Source organism: Lepidochelys olivacea (genome assembly GCF_965140295.1).
Source record: "Lepidochelys olivacea isolate rLepOli2 genome assembly, chromosome: 1".
Classification (NCBI taxonomy): Eukaryota; Metazoa; Chordata; order Testudines; family Cheloniidae; genus Lepidochelys; species Lepidochelys olivacea.
The window spans coordinates 347,668,864-347,687,537 of NC_140411.1; the positions used below are offsets into that span (position 1 = coordinate 347,668,864).

An 18,674-nucleotide genomic window follows, 5' to 3' on the forward strand; every position below is an offset into this window, starting at 1 on the left:
GTGCTTTAGGATCCTGTATAAATGTCACATACTGTATTTTTTATTTCTTTATGCTATTCAGGTATGTTTAGTGCGGATGTAGACTTCCCCCTTTCTCAGAATATCATGGTTTGGTATAAGAGATGCCGTCAAAAATTCAAAAGCAGTTCGCTTACCATCATAAACTACTGTGGTTTAATAAACCCTCATTCTCCAAAAGTTATCAGGCTGCTCAGCATCAGTTAGAAAGACATTCTGATTGAGAAGAAGATTCTGATGTGGTTCATTGTAAAAATGAAAGGGCCAAATTCAGTGGTGGTGAAAGTGACATGTGGGGTATAAATTGGTCAGAAAATGGTTGTAAGAAATACAGTAGTATGACTTCTGACATGCAAAATAAGGGGGGGAGAAAGGATAGGGCCTAACAGGAAAAACAGTTACTAGGCAGGTATATGAAAGCAAGGTGCTTTAAATCACCAATGAACTGTAGGGTTCCTGGGAGTTGTACTCACTCACTCCAAGATGAATTCGATGCCAGATTTTGAAGACCATAGACTTAAATAACTTACCAACATTGCTAAATATGATGGTTTGTAATAAGTAAGGGGTCATCATGAACACAGCATGTCAGTAAGTAGTCACTGAGTTTCAGGAATAAAACATTATTGTGTGCTTTCTGTCTAATCTTAAAGGGTGTGCAAAGTTTGAAAAATACCTACTTTGAACCTCGATATATCCTGTTAGTACCAATGAACAAAGAAAAATATGAGGGACATCTGCGGAGGAAGGGGCTGTTTAGCAGGCCAGAGATTGAAACTGCAGTCTCCAGAGTGGACATGTATATCAAAATAAATCAGGATTTTCCAGGATACTTTGATGCAGTAATTAACACAGGTGAGTTAACCTCTTTTGTACCAAGAATCTGATTACCCAGGGTGATGGCAACGGATGCCCCCAAACTGCCATGCAGATAAAGTCATCTCTGAAACAAAAACTAGGGAAGGCAAATTGATGCTCAGAGTAGCTGGTTTGAGTCTGCCAGAAATGGAACCCAGCTAGTTCTTATCCAGAGGACATAAAGAACTGCAGATTTGTATCTTTGTCACCTCAAGATTGAATTACTGCATTATGTGCTAGCTACATCTTAAATCCATCAAGAAATTGAACCTGGTGTAGAATCAGCTGCACATTTGTTATGCAGTGTCTTTCATGAGGCTGTTCCACTGAAGTTCCGTGATCTGCCCTAAGTTCCAGATCCTCAAAGGTATTCAGATCCTTTGAGGATCTGGACCTAATTGTCTGTTGGTTTTTGAATGGAGTTCAGTGTGTTGTTTTTGTCCTGTTAATCCCTAAATGGCCTGAGGTCTGGCTGCCTTTTACCCTGTGCCATACTGCCACTGTTGAGGTCTGCAGGGGCATAAAGAGAGGAACTGCTGCAAGGGCCTTCTCTGTGAGGACCCTTCTACTTTGAAACTTGATCACCTCCTTTGGGTAAAATAATTGAATCTGTTGATCTTTCTCAGATGTTTTCTCCCTGTTGTTTAGGGAGTGAGAGAAAATCATGAGGGGAGGGTAGCAAGTAGTGGGACGGGATTTTTCCTAGATATTTTTTTTGACTGGCCATTGCTGCGGTGGATTTGGGTCTAGGGTTTAGATGAAATAGCTGGCCTTGTGAATTATTATAATCATATTTTTAACTATTGTTAAGGACACCTGAAGCCAGGGATAGGCAGCCTTACATTTTTAGTGTAAAACAGAAGAAATAAAAGGCAATAAATAAAATTAAATTGAGAAGAACATTTAGGCTGACTTATAGGAGTTTAGAATGTAGCTGAATTTAGGAAATGCTTCTTCACAGTAGTAGGCTGTGGATTATTCTCCCAAGGGAAGTTCCTCAAGTGATGAGGTTTCACCTCATCACTTGAGGAACATTTACAGCTAGACTGGGAATACATTTACCAGAGAATGTATTGTGGAGAAGAAGCCCAAACTGGTAGGGAGATATGCTGGGTGAGCTAACAGGACATTTTCATCTCTGACTTCTGTTATAATTTCGTGCTGGTGCATGGCTGTTCTTTTGTCACACATCCTTTCCCTCCCTCCTTGAAATGTGCAACTGTTTCCTGTAGATGATTACGATGAGGCATACACCCAGCTGAGTCTCCTCATAAAGGAATATCTAGGTATGGTACAGCCTTCAGATTTGGACAGCAGTCGCGTCTTGGACGACAAAATAGTCACAGGTACTGTACATGACTTTCCAACTGTGCCAGTCAGGAACTAACACCAACTTTATTAGGAGAATGTTACTAATTACTTGTCAATTAGAAACCTTTGTGCCCTATCTGTGAGAGAGGTGGCCTCCATGATTACTGGCCTGTGAAAACTCCCCAGGCCTCCCACTGAGTAATGTGCCTCTCTGACTGCCCCTCTCCGAGGAACCGAGTCTGTGATGCTGCTCCTTCCAGTTACTTATAGTTACTTTATATGGCAACTGACTTGGGAGAACAATGTTGGGAAAAGCGCATTGTGTGACCCTAATGTTATATGGAGGCAGGTTATTCCCTAGCGGATAGATATCCACTCATCAGGGAAGGTTTTTAAGGGAGATTCACAACACAAAACATGTCTCCTTGGCTGCCATCTTTGTGCCTATCAGACTAATGAGAAAAAAGAATTGGAGCTCTGAGGCTGAACACTTACATTCCCCCTGGCCTGGTGAACAGGGATATGAATGGGGTCTCTCCAAATCAGGATCCCTCTTGCCATTGGCCAATAACCCTGTCACGGAGTCCCTGGGCGATGCTCTGGAACTGCTCCCCATGAAGCCAGTCAGGACTCTGGGGTAGTCGCCTTTCTGTGAGCAGCCTGTCTTCAGGACACACAGCTCACACAGCTTCCACCTTCCTGGGTCTGACCTCGGAGCATTCAGCATCCTCTGCCCCTCCGTGCGCTTCCCCCCAGCGAGTCCGCTCAGGCGGGGCTCCTGGGGAAGCCAGAGGGTCCTGCCCCCCAACTCCGCAGTCAGACGGGACTCTCAGCCAGCCAGTAAAACAGAAGGTTTATTAGACGACAGGAACATGGTCTAAAACAGAGCTTGCAGGTGCAGAGAACGGGACCCCTCAGCTGGGTCCATTCTGGGGGGCAGTGAGCCAGACAACCACGTCTGCACTTCACTCCATGTCCCAGCCAGCCCCAAACTGAAACTCCCTCCAGCCCCTCCTCCTCTGGGCTTTGTTCCTTTCCCGGGCCAGGTGGTCACCTGATTCCTTTGTTCTCCAACCCTTTAGCTCTCACCTGGCAGGGGGGAAGGGCCCAGGCCATCAGTTGCCAGGAAACAGGGTGTCGGCCATTCTCTGTGTCCAGACTCCTGCACACACCGGCCCTCTAGGGCTCTGCAATGATCATACACCCTTACCCCACCACCTAGATACTTAAGAACTGCCTAGGGGAAACTGAGGCACCCCCACACTATTCAGAGGAAACATTAAGAAGAGTCCCACTTCGTCACAAACCCCCATCTCCTTTTAACAATAATTCCTGATTGCCGAGTTAGCCTGGGTGATTGACACCTGGGTTAACCTAGCCTGGGTACAGCCACACGGCACAGCCACATCTGAGTTACTTTGTCCTCAGTGGTGCTGCACACTTCTATGTGTGTCGCTAGGGCTTTGGGGGCATATCCCATGATTCTTTGTGCTGCAATAAACTAAGCCTCTTTAGGAGTCTTTCCCAGTGAATTGTGGGAGAACTTGTCTATCGTTTTCGACACACGGGGGAATGGTGGGAAGGCACCGCAGGACTATCAGCACTCGAGTGATATAGCCCGCATTCTCACTGCAAAGTGGGTGGCGTACCAGCCTCAGTGAAAGTGGAACCCAGGCTCTCACCCATACCCCCAGCTGGGCCAGCTAGCTCAGGTATAAAGCACCACTAAATTCAGATGTGTGGACAGCAGGAGACTTAAGGGAGACACCTGGGCTAACTCTGTGGTGAAGACATGCTTAATGGTGAGACGTGCTTCTCCCTAATGACAAGTAAATTATTTAAGAAATCCATCCTTATTCTGGCCCTGGATTCCATTCTATCTCCTCTATTTGGGCTATACACTCCTGTAGTTAATGGAGCCCTCAGTGGGAACGAGGGAGGGGAGACAGAGAGTTTCTTGACAGGGAGTTGTGTAATAAGGGAGACAAGAAACTTGTTTATGATAGCTCTTTTCTCCAAGAGCTTCCACAGTTCATAGGTTACTTTAAATCCAGTGCTGAAGGAGGGTGACTGTTTTCCTAAACAGGGGAAGAGCCAATAGTCGTGACTTTCTGCATGGCTTGCAAGGCTGCAGATAAGAGAATCTGAAGAAAGCGTAAGACTGGCACCAAAGTGTTCATGACAGATAGTGTAAAATTCATCACTTTTTCAGGTCAAGTGGTTTCATATCCTGAAAGAATTAATAAATGTTGATTACTCTGTGGGGAATGAAAAGCCTCAACATGGATTGTAACATATAGATACTACCATGACAGGTAGCTTTCTAAAGAAACCAGTAAATTTAATCTAAATCTGGACTATCTTAATTTTCACTTCTAGAAGTGCCAGTGTTTGTCTGAGGTTAGGGAAGGCTTGTGGGGCTGACTGGATTTTGGAAAAGCAGGTTACCATGTATGCTGTATCTTGTTCTTGCAATCTTGCTGTTAGTTATTTTCTGCTAAAACACTAGGGCAGGTGTTCTCATACTTCATTGCACCATGACCCCCTTCTGACAACAAAAATTACTCCATGACCCCAGGAAGGGGAACAGAAGCCTGGGCCTGTCTGAGCCCCACTGCCCCAGATGGTGGGGGTTCAGCCCCAGGCAGGGGGCCTGTAACCTGAGCTCCACTGCTGAGGGCTGAAGTGCTCGGGTTTAGGCTTTGGCCCTGTGTGGTGGGGGTTGGGCTTCAGCACTGGGCCCCAGCAAGTCTAAGCCAGCCCTGGTGACCCTATTAAAATGGGGTCCCAACCCACAGTTTGAGAACCACTTCACTAGGAACTAGAACTTTCTGGCACAGGAGGGAGCGCAATGTGGAAGGATTACGGACAGAAGAGAATCTTATCTAATTATAATATGTTCTGTCTAAAGCACCTGACATTCCTTTAACAAAATCTTAATATTCTTTCACATTTTGGAATTGTCAATTTGTACTTTGTTGCTAGCCCCAGAAATTCCATTAATAGTACTGGGTTTTGGTAATTTTGCTCTCCATAAAGTAACTTTTAAATTGACTATGCATCGTTAAATACACTTAGAGCTTCATTTATAGGAGTTTAAATAAATTTAAATATCTTAGTTCTGGAGAGAGTATCTCTTCTTATGGACTGTGTGAAATAATTCATTTTAAAGAATTTGCCTCAAGGTTGACTTTATTTTGGACATTTTTAGTAAGAGAGTAGAAGGGAGAAGATTGGTTCTCTGATATTATGATAGGTTGTTAATTTTTTTTTTTAATGAGCTGCCATTTGAGATCTTTTGTTCATGTACAGAATAAAGACACTGGGAGAAATCAATCAGCTCTTCTTTTGAAACACTTTTTATAGAAGAAATTACCGTACTCATATGATGATAATGCTTTGCACGTACGTAGCAGCTTTCATCCAAGATGTCGGTGCTTTATAACTATTAGGTAAGCCTCACAACACTCTGGATAGGAATACATACTTCACAACATTTCACAGATGGGACATTGGTGCTGTAGCTGATAATCAGTGGTGCTGAGCACTCAGAATTCCCATTGAAGTTGGTGGGAGTGGTGGGTGCTCAGCATGTCTGTAAATCAGGCTCAGTTAATCATTTGCAGCACCTGGAATAGAACTCAGGAGCCATAACTCCCTTGTTTTAATTACTAGAAATTCCAGGATATGCATATCAGCAACTTGAGCTGGCTAGGCTGAGAGACATTTGGGGAAAGTTGGCATTTATTTATTACATAATTACAAAACCAAACATACACAAAATATGAATGTGTGTGTAAGATTGTATGTATTTGATTGTCTCCCTCTCCTCCACCCTTCATTTATTACTCTTCTCTTTAGATTGTAGGTACTTTGAGAGAACTACTTTTGTACAGCACCTACTACAATGGAGCCTTTCTCCTGACTGGGTTTTCCAAACACTGCCATAATATAAATATTCGTAAGGGTTTTCTTTAAATTTTAAATTGATATTTAGGGGTAATTTGTTAGCTAAACTGAAGCCCAGCCTCCTTATTTGTGGCTGTAGTTTTGCACCCTCAAATTTTGCTTGAAAAAAGTGAGTTAGTTATATCTCCAGCTATCTGGTTTAGTTGCATTTCTGACTACCTGTAAATCAGGTAGAGGTGCAAGTACTTACATTTGCGCCCAGAGGTGAATTGTGTGCACAAAAATTCAGGTGCAAATGATTCTGACAAAAGGAAGGGCAAGTGATTCAAATTCCCTGGCTGTGAGGTAGGTCAAACATAGTCTTTAAACAGCTTAACAGTGGTAACAATGTTTAATAGCTAGCACCTCAGGCAAATAAAATTAAGCAAAGCAACATGCTGTACACCATCAGTGTCCCTCAGTGGTTTCTGTTTTGAGTATTTTTGGGAGCGTACACTTCCCTAGGTATTTTGAGGATGAATTGGTTAATATTTGTAAAGTGTTTTACAAATTACAAAAAGTGCTAAGTATTTTTATTCCATTCCCTGGCATCTATTTCTTAGAACTGAGTGTCTTATTATCTTTTTAACTTTCATTCTTACCACTTACAAACCCAGAACAGTGTGAAAAGGTACCTGGTTATTCTGCAACTGCAGACATGGAGTTTCTTCAACAGGATTTCAACTTCTTGTAAACAGAGTTTAAATTAAGGGTTTTGTTGCAATAATAACTATATCTGTTCCCTACTAGATTCCAGCTCACTGTCTTTTGGAGATCACAAAACTTTAACCAGTGGAGGGACCATTAGAATTGCCCAGTCTTCTGACATCAATGAATTTTTGGACTCTTCAGCCAGAAACTACTCTGTTAGAATCTCAGCCAAACTTGCCGCACAAAAAACACCAGTGGTAAGGGGGAAATGCTCTAATTTTAAACATATAGAATGCTAACCTATGAGTAGGATGTTTATGCTTTGGTCTATCCCTCCAGCCCCCATATCATTTTTACTGCTGTTCTCTGAACTCCTTCCAGTTTGTCAATATTTTCCCAGAGTGGAATGCCCAGAATCAAGCGTACCAAAGGCAGCTGAAAGAAAATGTCATGAGCATCATCATCTGAGGGGGAGATGGGGTAGGGAACTGTGGGCTTAATCTTTTCACACCAGTTTTACACCAGAGTAACTTCATTGATTCTGTTGGAGTTGCTTCTGATTTATGTGGTTTAAGTTGGATGAGGATCAGCTCCTATATACTTCTACAAGAATGCATGGAAACAATCCAAATTCAGGATAAATAATGGATATGCTGCCATGAGATACAAGGAAATTGTCTAACAGGACATCAAGAGCTTTGAACCCGATTCTGCTCCCACTGAAGTCAATGACAAAACTCTCATTCACCTGAGTGGCTGCATGTTTGGCATGGTTGTCACCAGAGATTGAATTCAGACATGTTTCACTGCTGCTTTTTCTTCTTTTTTTGGCCCAGAGACTCAACAGTGTGCTTAAATTTTAAACAACCTTGTGCAATCTAAGCTTCATTTTTTTTATAGGTTGTTCCCTAAAGGCAGACTTTAATTCACTCTCCTTGCAGGCTGTGGTGGAGTTGGTGCTGTCAAGCAGATATTTCTAATGATCCTTTTCCATGACAACGGCAGGGGAAAGAAAAAAACAATGGAAGCTTCAAAATATGTTCCATTCCAGGGCTATGAGGTCATAATGATGAATGATGGTTTGGGCAGGCCTGGCTTGCTAGATAGTTATTGCCACTATCTCTGTATTTATAGCAAGCTATACCTGATTCTGATGTCTAGAGTTTTGATTCTGGATGGAGCAGAGAATCAAAAAAAATCACCGCTATCCAAGACTTAAAAAAAGGCTTTCTTTAGTGGGGAGAAAGGTATGACTGTAAAATGGGCTACCCAGACAGGGAACTCTCCCATCTTTCAGACATCTTAAGCAAAATCCCATGTCTCATGCCATGTAGAGTTAAATAACTGTCATTTCATTTTATGTTTATTTCATCAGAATATATATTAGCTTAAACTGAAGGAGAAGGCTGTGTTTCTCTCACTTCAGCAGCTTTCTGCCGTCATCTGTATCACAGCGATTTATGTCTCTCTCTCTTTATTGCATCTTATATTGACACTTTACATTTTGTCAAGCCAGGGAAATAAGTATTTTATGATGAAGGTGGCTATAATTTAGCCCGGGTTTAAGTTCTTCAGTGGGCTAGAAGGCTTCCTTTATTAGTTTCCATGTTCGTTGCTGGGAATATCTGCCAAGCTATTTACTTGGCCTTCTAAGTGCCCAATATATTTGTTCATGTGTATGATGAGGTTCTGTAGGATCAACTGAAATGTCAGTCAGTAAGTGCTCCAATGTGAAACATGAGTGCAGCTCCAATAATTTTTAATATTAAAGATTGTAAATATGTCTGTTATGAATTTAAAGTAAAATCCTGTTTAATTGTTCCATTTGGAAGAAGAAATGATTCCTTTACTTTTGGCAACAAAAGCATATGGCATGACTGCTACAACTGCATTCCTTGCTTCCTATGTGTAGAATGGCAAAGTGAGAAAGAGCATAAAAAGACTAGCACTGGCAATCCAGGAGCAGGGTAAGAGGAAAGGCTTGCTGACCAGGAAAAGAACCATCATTCTCCATGGCCCTTGCAACTTGTGGGTGCAAAACACATTATACCAATGTTGCACAAGTAGAAATAATTACACGAGTTGCAAGGCAGTACAGAACCAGGCCCTGCAATCCATACAAAAATCAGAAAGAATTGCTTCTTTACAAAGTACATGATTTGTGAAACATCTGTCTGAAATCTGTGTAGGTCTGGACCTAGCTGGAGTAGCAAAAGGGAAGGAAATCACAACAATCTGTGGGTGAATAGGTTCAACAAGGCAATCTGACTCTTTCTTGTGAACCCTTTGCCATCTGGAGAGCCATTCTTGGGATGGGAGTCAGAGTCACCAGATAAATTGTGGTGTGGGGTCTTATTGTACCATTGTGATGCCAAATCAATGTGTGATGATGTCACTATAAAATGACTGTTGTTTTTTTGAGCGTTTTCTTGCCTTACCCACACTGGATTTGTCTGCACTGGGAAATTATATTGTGCTGATGCAGCACATGTTAACTAACACACTGATTCTCCAGTCTGCTAAGGCTACCTTGTGCTAGGTATACAAAGAACCCTGAAAGTGGCCATAGATTTCCAGCAGAGAATTCCCCCTGTGTAGGGGAAATCTCAGCTGGTGTAGAGTTAACACAGGTGGGGTAGCCACCAACCACTCCCCTACCTTTAGAGTGAGAGGACAAGGAAAGCAGCATGTCAGGAGTATGTTGGAGCCAAATTCTACTATACTCCTTCCCAGTGTTTTCCCCAGGAATTGAAATTAAAGGGGGGTGTTTGAATTTAGGGGGGAGGGGGGGAAGGTCAGGGCCGATCAGGGGTGAGACTGTGAGGGTGAAGATGGGCTGTATGGCACCATAGTAAAAACTGAAAAATGTTCCATGACCATTTTATTAGATTTAACTCATGTTTTAAAATCATCACACAAATGGAAGTTGGCTACTCAAGCCTTCTATGAAGCACTACATCTACATCCTTCTTGGTTTCTTGTTATAATTTTGCACAACTCCGTTAATGAACTTCTTGAATGCAATGTGTGTTCATCTTTGGTGGCTTCTCGTGTGTTCAGTACTTCCATTCCTTCAATTGATATGCTCATTAGTTCATTCACATGATCAGGCAGAAGGTGACTTCTTTCAGAACACAAAATTCTATTCAATGATGAAAAAGAACACTCAGCTGTAGCTGTTGTGACTGGGAGTAACAAGAGATGAATTCCTAGTTCTTTCATCTCAGGAAACATAGCACAAATATCGGGTTGAGCCACTAGTGATGATAAAAAATAAGTTGAAGTCAAATCTTCATTCATCCCTCGTATGGTATTCCACTGTGTGTTCAAATTCTCTATTCTGTCCTGAGCACATGGCAGTCCCATTGCTGGTAGTGCCTCACTCCACTCAACTGTCAGTGTTTTATAGGACAGGGATCTGTAAAAGCTACATAGAGGTTGAATAGAATCTAGAAGTTGCTCTTGTACATTTTTAAGAATCAAGTCTGTGTACCTTTTCAGTTGTCTTTACAAACACTTCTTGTCCTCTTCACTTAAGGATTCAGTATAAATGCCTTCATTAGTCAACTTCTGGACTGAAGTCTTTGCTTCTTCCAGTACTTTTTCAATGGTTAGGTCTCTGATCCAAATGTAGCTTCTATTGCTGGACAAAGATCTACTATGGTTGTAGCAGATGCCTGGATGGCATTGTTTAATGACCCAAGTGGTTTCAACAGTGGACTTACAAGAGAGAGAATGGCAATAGTCTTCTCTGAATGTAGTAGCAAAAGTAATCCACCAGCCTCACTACTTAGATCCATCCCATCTTGGTAGAGACTTTCCAAAGCCAGTATAACGGCTGGAGTAATTTTAAGACAACAGCCAAGGATCGCTCATGAGAAAGACAGAGGGTGTTCCCAGGTTGGACTAACTTGAACTTCAGTCCCAGTGTATCTTCTGTATTTTCCAAGATATTCAGTCTTTTTGGACGCTTGCTGAAAAAAGAATATAATGAAGACATTAAATTTATAACTTTTTAAATGTCTTTTGAAGAGTCTGCGGCTCGTACTAGCACTAGTTGAAGTAGATGGCCTCTGCAGTGTGTATAGGAGAGATCAGGGTTACACTTTTCTCTGAACAAAGCTTGTACTTCACCATGTCTTCCAGAGAAGTCTGCAGCTCCATCAAATGCACAAGCAGCCATCTGTTTGGGGTCCAATTGACAAGCATTTAACTCTTCTAAGATGTGAGTTGTCACAGATGCAGCCGATGTGCCTTCTATAACTTGAACATCTAGAAATGCATCTACTGGCCTACCACTGACATCCAGATAACATACACAATGACTTAATACTTGATGCCCATTTGCATCGGTGCATTCATCAGCCATGTATGCAAATTTTTTGAATGTGGTGAGAGAGTTCTTCACTTTTTCAACTGTTGAGTCTTTCACTGTTGCACCACGTGCTTCTAGCCAGTCAGTTGAGTTTCGTGCAGAAAGATAGTGAGCATTTGCTGGTCTTGTTCAAAACCAGTGTTCAACTTCAGGATGAACAAGTGACAATGCACTTAACATTGGCCTCCAGTTTGTAGTGTGTGGTATCTCTTGCTTAAATAGAAAGTAGGATGCCACAGCCATGTTTGTTCGCATGAACTGTGTTGTGTCTCCAGCATTCTTAACAGCCTCATGAGCACTCACCGGTGTTGTCCTTGGTCAGTGGAGACTCAGATTTCAGAGCTGCTTTCACATGAGTTCACCTCCCAGGTGGGGGGCAAGAAGGCACCTTGCTCGTTCCTCCAGCTGCTCACTGTTAGCTCTGGCCACTGTTGTTTGTTGTGCCCCCGTTCACTCCATCACTCTGTTGCCAGTAGCCCTGTGCCATCACTTCTGCTGCCACCTGCCACTGTGACCTCTGCGCGTTGGTCTCTTGAGGTTCCACACAGCTCTCAGTGATTTCAGCTGAGCTCTCAGTGGGGGAACCTCGCTGCTAGGGCAGGCTGGGCCGTCTCTGCCACAGAAACACTGCCCCACAGCAGGTCTGAGCACTTAGACCTGATTATCAGTAATTTTAGCTGTAGTGGTCACTTAACAAAACAAAAGACTACCTATGGAGCCTAATCAGCTCTGTCTTTAAACAGTGGAGAGGGGCAGGTCAAATAGTACTTGTGACTCAGGCAGACCATCAAGCAAAACACCCGTCCCCACCCTCTCTCTTGATGCCCTCAATCAGCACAGGCTGAGTACAGTTCTACTGCCCTTTACTCATACAATAAGAATAACAACATTTCATTCCTGCCCCCACCCCCATTCAAGTGATTTGTAACCGAACCCCAGCCAAAATCTATCATTGGGGCAGCACAGCTCTGTTTGCTGGATACCTAGGTAGATTAGGTTTGAATGTAAATACAATCTGGTCCTGCAGCCTTTCCCCCCAGCCCCCAGCTCATCACTAGCTGTCAGGGAGAGCTCATTCAGACTTTGCTTACAAATCATCATTTGAAATTATTAGGTTGGCCAACATCACCGAAATGAATGCACTGACACTGTCATAAAAAACAACAGTTGTATAAGGAAGCTAGTCTATGTTCATACTTTTCAAATCTATTCTACCTTTTCAGATACACATATTTTATCGTGCACATTATGTGCTTTAAAGTGTGTATTAATATTTCAATTTCAATTCAAATTTCCAAACAATCACTAAATTGGCAACACAGCATGTAACTATTCACAAAACTAGGGGGGTGTTGGGGAAATTCATGGGGGGTGTAGGGAAATCCCTGCTCCATCCTTTGCTGGTGAAAGGAACCTTATGCAAGCAGCGTAAATTAAAGTAGGATTATTCTTGTTTTAATTTATACTGGGACTGTGAATCAACCAGCTCCCTGCAGTCACCCCTTTCTGCTACATCCTAGCATAGCTCAGATGTAGTGAAGAATCAGGGCTTCAGTGTAAACCAGGACCGCCATGTTTAAAATCAGGCGTGACTTTAAAGACAAAAGTCCTGTCTACACTGAGTGCTGAGTGATATTTAACACCGTGTTAGTTAACGTGTTATAACACAATGTAATTTCCCAGTATAGCTAAACCTATACACTCAAGAGCCTTAGGCTATGTCTACACTACCACTTTTGTCAGCAAAACTGGTGTTGCTCAGGGGTGTGAAAAAACACCCCCCCCCCGAGTAACATGAGTTTCACTGGCATAAGTGGTAGTGTGCACAGCACTATGCCGGTGGGAGAGCTTCTCCTGCTGACATAATTACCGCTGCTCATTGGAAGTGGTTTAACTATGTCAATGGGAGTGCTCTCCCCCATTGGCATGGAGCGGCTACACGAGAGATCTTGTAGCGGAACAGCTAGGCCGCTGTAAGGTCTGTAGTGTAAACACAGCCTTAGCCAGAGACAGGAATGTCGTGGCCATTTGTTACCTTTCTGAAGGCCTGTATGTACTTGTAAGTTATTGTAATAAGTTGATCATATTTCTTGCTCAGGAAAAAGCATCTCTGCAGAGACGGCAACGTGCAGCACGTCAGGCGCTGTTGGGGAAGGCTCCTAGTGCATATGCCCAACTTTTTCAAAGGTAACGCGGGCATTTGTATTAGTCACGTTCTTTTCAGCCAAATGGAAAATGTCCATCCTGAACTCCTTCCCCATTGTGTCTGCAAGATGAATGATCAGAAGCTCTTAAAGATCACAAGTCCCATGGGTGACTCTTCTTAAAGCCTTTAAGTCGAATCCTACAGTTAAGCCCTATACATGGAGATAGTTTAAGACCATTTTGGCTCTCAAGTCAGAGGGTGGACTAACAGTGTGAGGCCAACCTGCAGTATATCTGGGACTGTGAATTTATAACACACACAATGACAAGGCTGCCTAGCTCGCAGCAGGGAGCAGTTGGGAGGGTGCAAGAAGCTGGGGCATCTGGATTCCACTTCTGGTGGGCGAGAAGCCCCGAGCTACTTCCGCTGGCTCCCTGCAAGGGGCAGCCCTCCAGGAGCCTACTGGGCAGGGTTCCCAGTAGGAAGCTGCCAACGAAGTTGAGAGACCGGGCTCTCAGCTCCCCACACTGTCCATCTTAGGTCGGTGGATGTTCATCACCTGTGTATATTAGGTCGACTTACATTTCTAGCATAGACATACCCTTAGTCCACTGCTATTTGCTGCCTTTATTTCACTGTGCCTTGCTCATATTTTGGATTCTTTGTTTGGAGAGAAAATAAGACTTTGTTTTGGCAGAGCTGTCAGATAGGTGAAAGAAACTCCTATCACCCTCATTTGGTATTTGCAATTACCAGCCCTGAAGGGACATCTGTGCTCAGTGAAAACAAATTGGATGCAAGAGTAGACAACAGTCCGTTCCATATGGTGATGCAAGAAGTGAAGTCAGGAAATGCCATAAATATGAACGTTTGAGACTCAGAGTTGGACAATGAATCCTGAAATCATAGATATTAGATAGAAAAGAGAACTACAGGGTCATTTAGTCTCTTATGTCAAGTAGTATGTTTACTAGTGCAATATCCAGTCTAGTTTTAAATGTACCTTGAGATTGGCTTTTCACCTTAGAAGGCTCTTCCACAGTTTAATACATCTCCCTATCAGAAAGATTATCATGATATCTACCCTAAATTATCACTATCCAGTTTCGTCCCATTACTCCTAGTTATACGCCTTGTACCACTCAATATAACCCCTCTTCGTTTTTTTATGCATTTCAGAAAATTAGACTGTTACCATGTCTCAACTCTCTATTAGTCAACAATTAGCCAAACTACATATAGTTACATCTTTCCTCATAAGTCTGTTCCTCTGGCCCCCTGGTAAATTTTGGTGTTGTGTTCTAAATTCCCTCCAATCTGTTAACATCTGGTAATTAGGTGCCAGAATTGATCACAATATTCCAGCTGCAACAACGGGTAGCAAAGAAGGCAAAATTACCTCCTGTCTCTGGGACATGATATCTCATTGCCACTGCATATGCAGCTCAAAATTGCATTGGCCTTTTGTGGTCATTTTGTGTAACTGACCCAAGTCTCAGTAGCAGCCATGTCAGTCTGTATCCGCAAAAAGAAAAGGAGGACTTGTGGCACCTTAGAGACTAACAAATTTATTTGAGCATAAGCTTTCGTGAGCTACAGCTCACTTCATCGGATGCATGTAGTGGAAAATACAGTGGGGAGATTTATATACACACAGAACATGAAACAAGGGGTGTTATCAGACACGCTGTAACTAGAGTGATCAGGTAAGGTGAGCTGTTACCAGCAGGAGAGCCGGGGAGCGGGGGGAAAACCTTTTGTAGTGATAATCAAGGTGGGCCATTTCCAGCAGTTGACAAGAATGTCTGAGGAACAGTGGGGGGAGGGGAGGAGAAAAAACATGGGGAAATAGTTTTACTTTGTGTAATGACCCATCCATTCCCAGTCTTTATTCAAGCCTAAATTAATTGTACCCAGTTTGCAAATTAATTCCAATTCAGCAGTCTCTCGTTGGAGTCTGTTTTTGAAGTTGTTTTGTTGAAGAATTTCCACTTTTAGGTCTGTAATCGAGTGACCAAAGAGATTGAAGTGTTCTCCGACTGGTTTTTGAACGTTATAATTCTTGACATCTGATTTGTGTCCATTTATTCTTTTACGTAGAGACTGTCCAGTTTGGCCAATGTACATGGCAGAGGGGCATTGCTGGCACATGATGGCATATATCACATTGGTAGATGTGCAGGTGAACGAGCCTCTGATAGTGTGGCTGATGTGATTAGGCCCTATTTTGGTGTCCCCTGAATAGATATGTGGACACAGTTGGCAACGGGCTTTGTTACAAGGATAGGTTCCTGGGTTAGTGGTTCTGTTGTGTGGTGTGGGGTTGCTGGTGAGTATTTGCTTCAGGTTGGGGGGCTGTCTGTAAGCAAGGACTGGCCTGTCTCCCAAGATCTGTGAAAGTGATGGGTCGTCCTTCAGGATAGGTTGTAGATCCTTGATGATGCGTTGGAGAGGTTTTAGTTGGGGGCTGACTTCCTGTTCATTGTCATCTCTAGGTTTTTTCAGCATGCTGCTTCCTAGGTTTCTCCTCTCTGTGGAGTATCTGTCCACTTATCTGTATCTGTGACTTAGATTATGTTTCCCCAGCGTGTATTTTATTTTGACTTTTTTTTGTTTCTACTTGGCTACACAAGTAAAGCCCAAATCACACCTCTCTGAAATTTGATTATAAAAATTTCTCTTGACATCCATCATTTTTCTCTTGTCAGCTTTGTTCTTGTACATTGTCTACTTTCATTTAAAATACAATTCAATACAAATACCCATTCAGGGAAAATGTTTCTTAATCTCAAAGTTCAGTGACTGTGGGAGGGAGCTTCTTACTGTACTCTGTTGTCAAGAAAAAGAGAATTACTGTTTACATCGAAAGCTATCCTTTTTACTGGCAGTGCAGTTGAACTGACTGAGAGAATGCTGGTCCTAGAGTTGTGCTGACATAACTGAAGATGCTAATAGACAAAAGAAAAAAATATACTCAAAAAAGCTATATTAACTCCAAGCTCCATTGAAATGGAAAGTGGAAAACCACTGTTTGCCACAATGGATGAACTTAGTAGGGAAAGAAACTTTGTTCCATTGAGGGCATTGTAAATAATTTGGAACAAAATACATTTATAGCTATAATAAAATACTTGACTGTTTTTAAAAAAGCACAGCTGTCTAATTGGTAAATATACAGAGTATTTGCCATATAGAAATACCAGTGTTTTTATACAATGCTATAAACTACTGAATTGGATATTTTAAGATTTTGGGACATGTCCTTGACCAACATAAATCAAAAGTAGCTCAGTTTAAATCAAAGAAGTTATATTGGTTTTAAAAGTGGTTTAAAGGAAGAATCAGTTCTGTTTTTATTTATTGCAACAGCCAAAGGAATAACTACATAAATTTATATTTTTAAATTGAGATAATTTAAAATCTGACTTCCTTATTTTGTTCCCGTAGCTGTGTGCAGTTGCAACTGAGCTTATTTTGATGTTTAACTACCTGAAACACAGTATGTGGGCACAATTGGGTAGTTTGACATCTAATAATAATATCTAGTTCGTGTCAATGGTGCCTGTGCTATTAAAGGTACAAAATAAGAGGCTGGGGTGAGGTCTAACTGAAATCAGGCCCTTAGCCATTGAATAACTTGTTGATTTCCCCTGAATGCCCCCCGAGGGCCTGGATTCTGTCACATACACATGTGAGTAAAGAAGAGAAGGCATGGCCAAGAAGAGAACTGCAAAGTGTAATTGACAGTGCCACGGTCCTGGCTCCACCCCAACTCAGGGAATTCACACACTTTGCAGTCTCTGCACTGCTTTCCAGGATGGGGCTTAGTGCTAAGGAGGTATGTTCCATGCATTTTAACATAACACACTTGATACACTCTCTTCTGCCTGAATAGCTCATGGTCAGGGCATGAGTATTCCACGCAGGTGGCTGTATGAGAGATTTGCTGGCTTTCCTGTCTGATCATAAGAACATAAGAATGGCCATCTTGGATCAGACCAAAGGTCCATCTAGCCCAGTATCCTGTCTTCCAACAGTGGCCAGGTGCCCCACATTCCCACTGGACGATCGAGATGCTAAAGGAGCACTCAAGGACGATAAGGCCATTGCAGAAAAACTAAATGAATTCCTTGCATCGGTCTTCATGGTTGAGGAGGTGAGGGAGGTTTCCAAACATGAGCCATTCTTTTTAGGTGACAAATCTGAGGAACTGTCCCAGATTGAGGTGTCATTAGAGGAGGTTTCGGAACAAATTGATAAACTAAACAGTATCACCCTGAGCTCTTCCAGCTCAGCCATCCTGGTCTCCGAAGACCATACATGGTCTCTGAGGGCCAGGAGCTCCTTGCACCAAATGCACACAAATGCCACCTGCCCATAGGGCAGGTAATCATACATGCTGCATTGGGTGCAATAAACTGGGTAACCCCCACTCTGTTGCTGGACTTCGTCCTACATTCTCTTTTTACTCCTGAAGCTTGTTCCTTTGTTGTTGTTTTGTTTTTATTAGGGGGTGTGTTTGGCTTTAAGTTTCAAGAAGTTTAGGGAATGTTAAGTGAATGTGCCCCCCTCCCCTCACACTCTCCCTGGAGAATCCCCTCGCTAGCTCCCCTGGTCACTTAGGAGCGGGCTTTTTAAGGCCCTGGTCTTCCTGAGTAGCCCTACCCCTTGTTTAAGGGTTGATGGGTACAGGATACAGGTACAACATAATGTTGCTTTGCCACATTATTCTGTGCCCATTTGGGGGCAGAAAGGAAGAAGCAGTAACTGTGGCCCCAGGTACATGGGTGTCCTCTTCAGAGTGTCAAAGTGGATGAGGTAATTTCTTTTATTGGACCAGCTTCTGCTGTTCAGAGAGAGATAAGCTTTTGAGCTTACACAGAGCCCTTCTTCAGGTCTGGGAAATGTACTCAGAAGTACTGAAACATACTCAGAAGCTCTGTGGAAGCTCGAAAGCTCCTCTCTGTCCCTAACAGAAGTTCGTCCAATAAAAGATATTACCTCCCCCACCTAGTCTCTCTAATATCCTGGTACCAACATGGCTATGCTTCAGAGTGTGTAATTTAACTTAGCTGACATGTTTTTCTTTCTTATTCAAGCTGCGGCAGCCTGGAGCAACAGAATTTATAAACTCCTGGAATATGAATGTTTCTAATGAAACTGATGACAAAACCTTAATGACAGTCACACACTCAATTGGCAGTGTGAAAAATAAGGGATTTGGCAGGGAGGGGGAAATCCCTGTGAAGCCTTTTAAAACACGTTTCTTTCAATTGTCTGGCTGGTTGTTTTAAGTGTATCTATCAGTAGGGATTTAGCCTTTGAGAATGGGTCACTGATTCTAAATCAAAGCTTTCACTTCAGGGA

General features: G+C 42.6%; 1 protein-coding gene across 6 annotated transcripts in view; it reads left to right on the forward strand.

Moving 5' to 3' along the window:
* Positions 1-18,674, forward strand: part of LRGUK (leucine rich repeats and guanylate kinase domain containing) — an 84,370-nt gene that overhangs the window by 54,869 nt on the left and 10,827 nt on the right. For all 6 annotated transcript variants that reach the window (XM_084619042.1, XM_084619043.1, XM_084619044.1 and 3 more), the window contains exons 14-17: positions 672-873; positions 2,109-2,222; positions 6,886-7,043; positions 13,260-13,348. In XM_084619042.1, the coding sequence (XP_084475168.1) occupies positions 672-873; positions 2,109-2,222; positions 6,886-7,043; positions 13,260-13,348 (563 nt within the window). The remainder of the gene's footprint in view (positions 1-671; positions 874-2,108; positions 2,223-6,885; positions 7,044-13,259; positions 13,349-18,674) is intronic.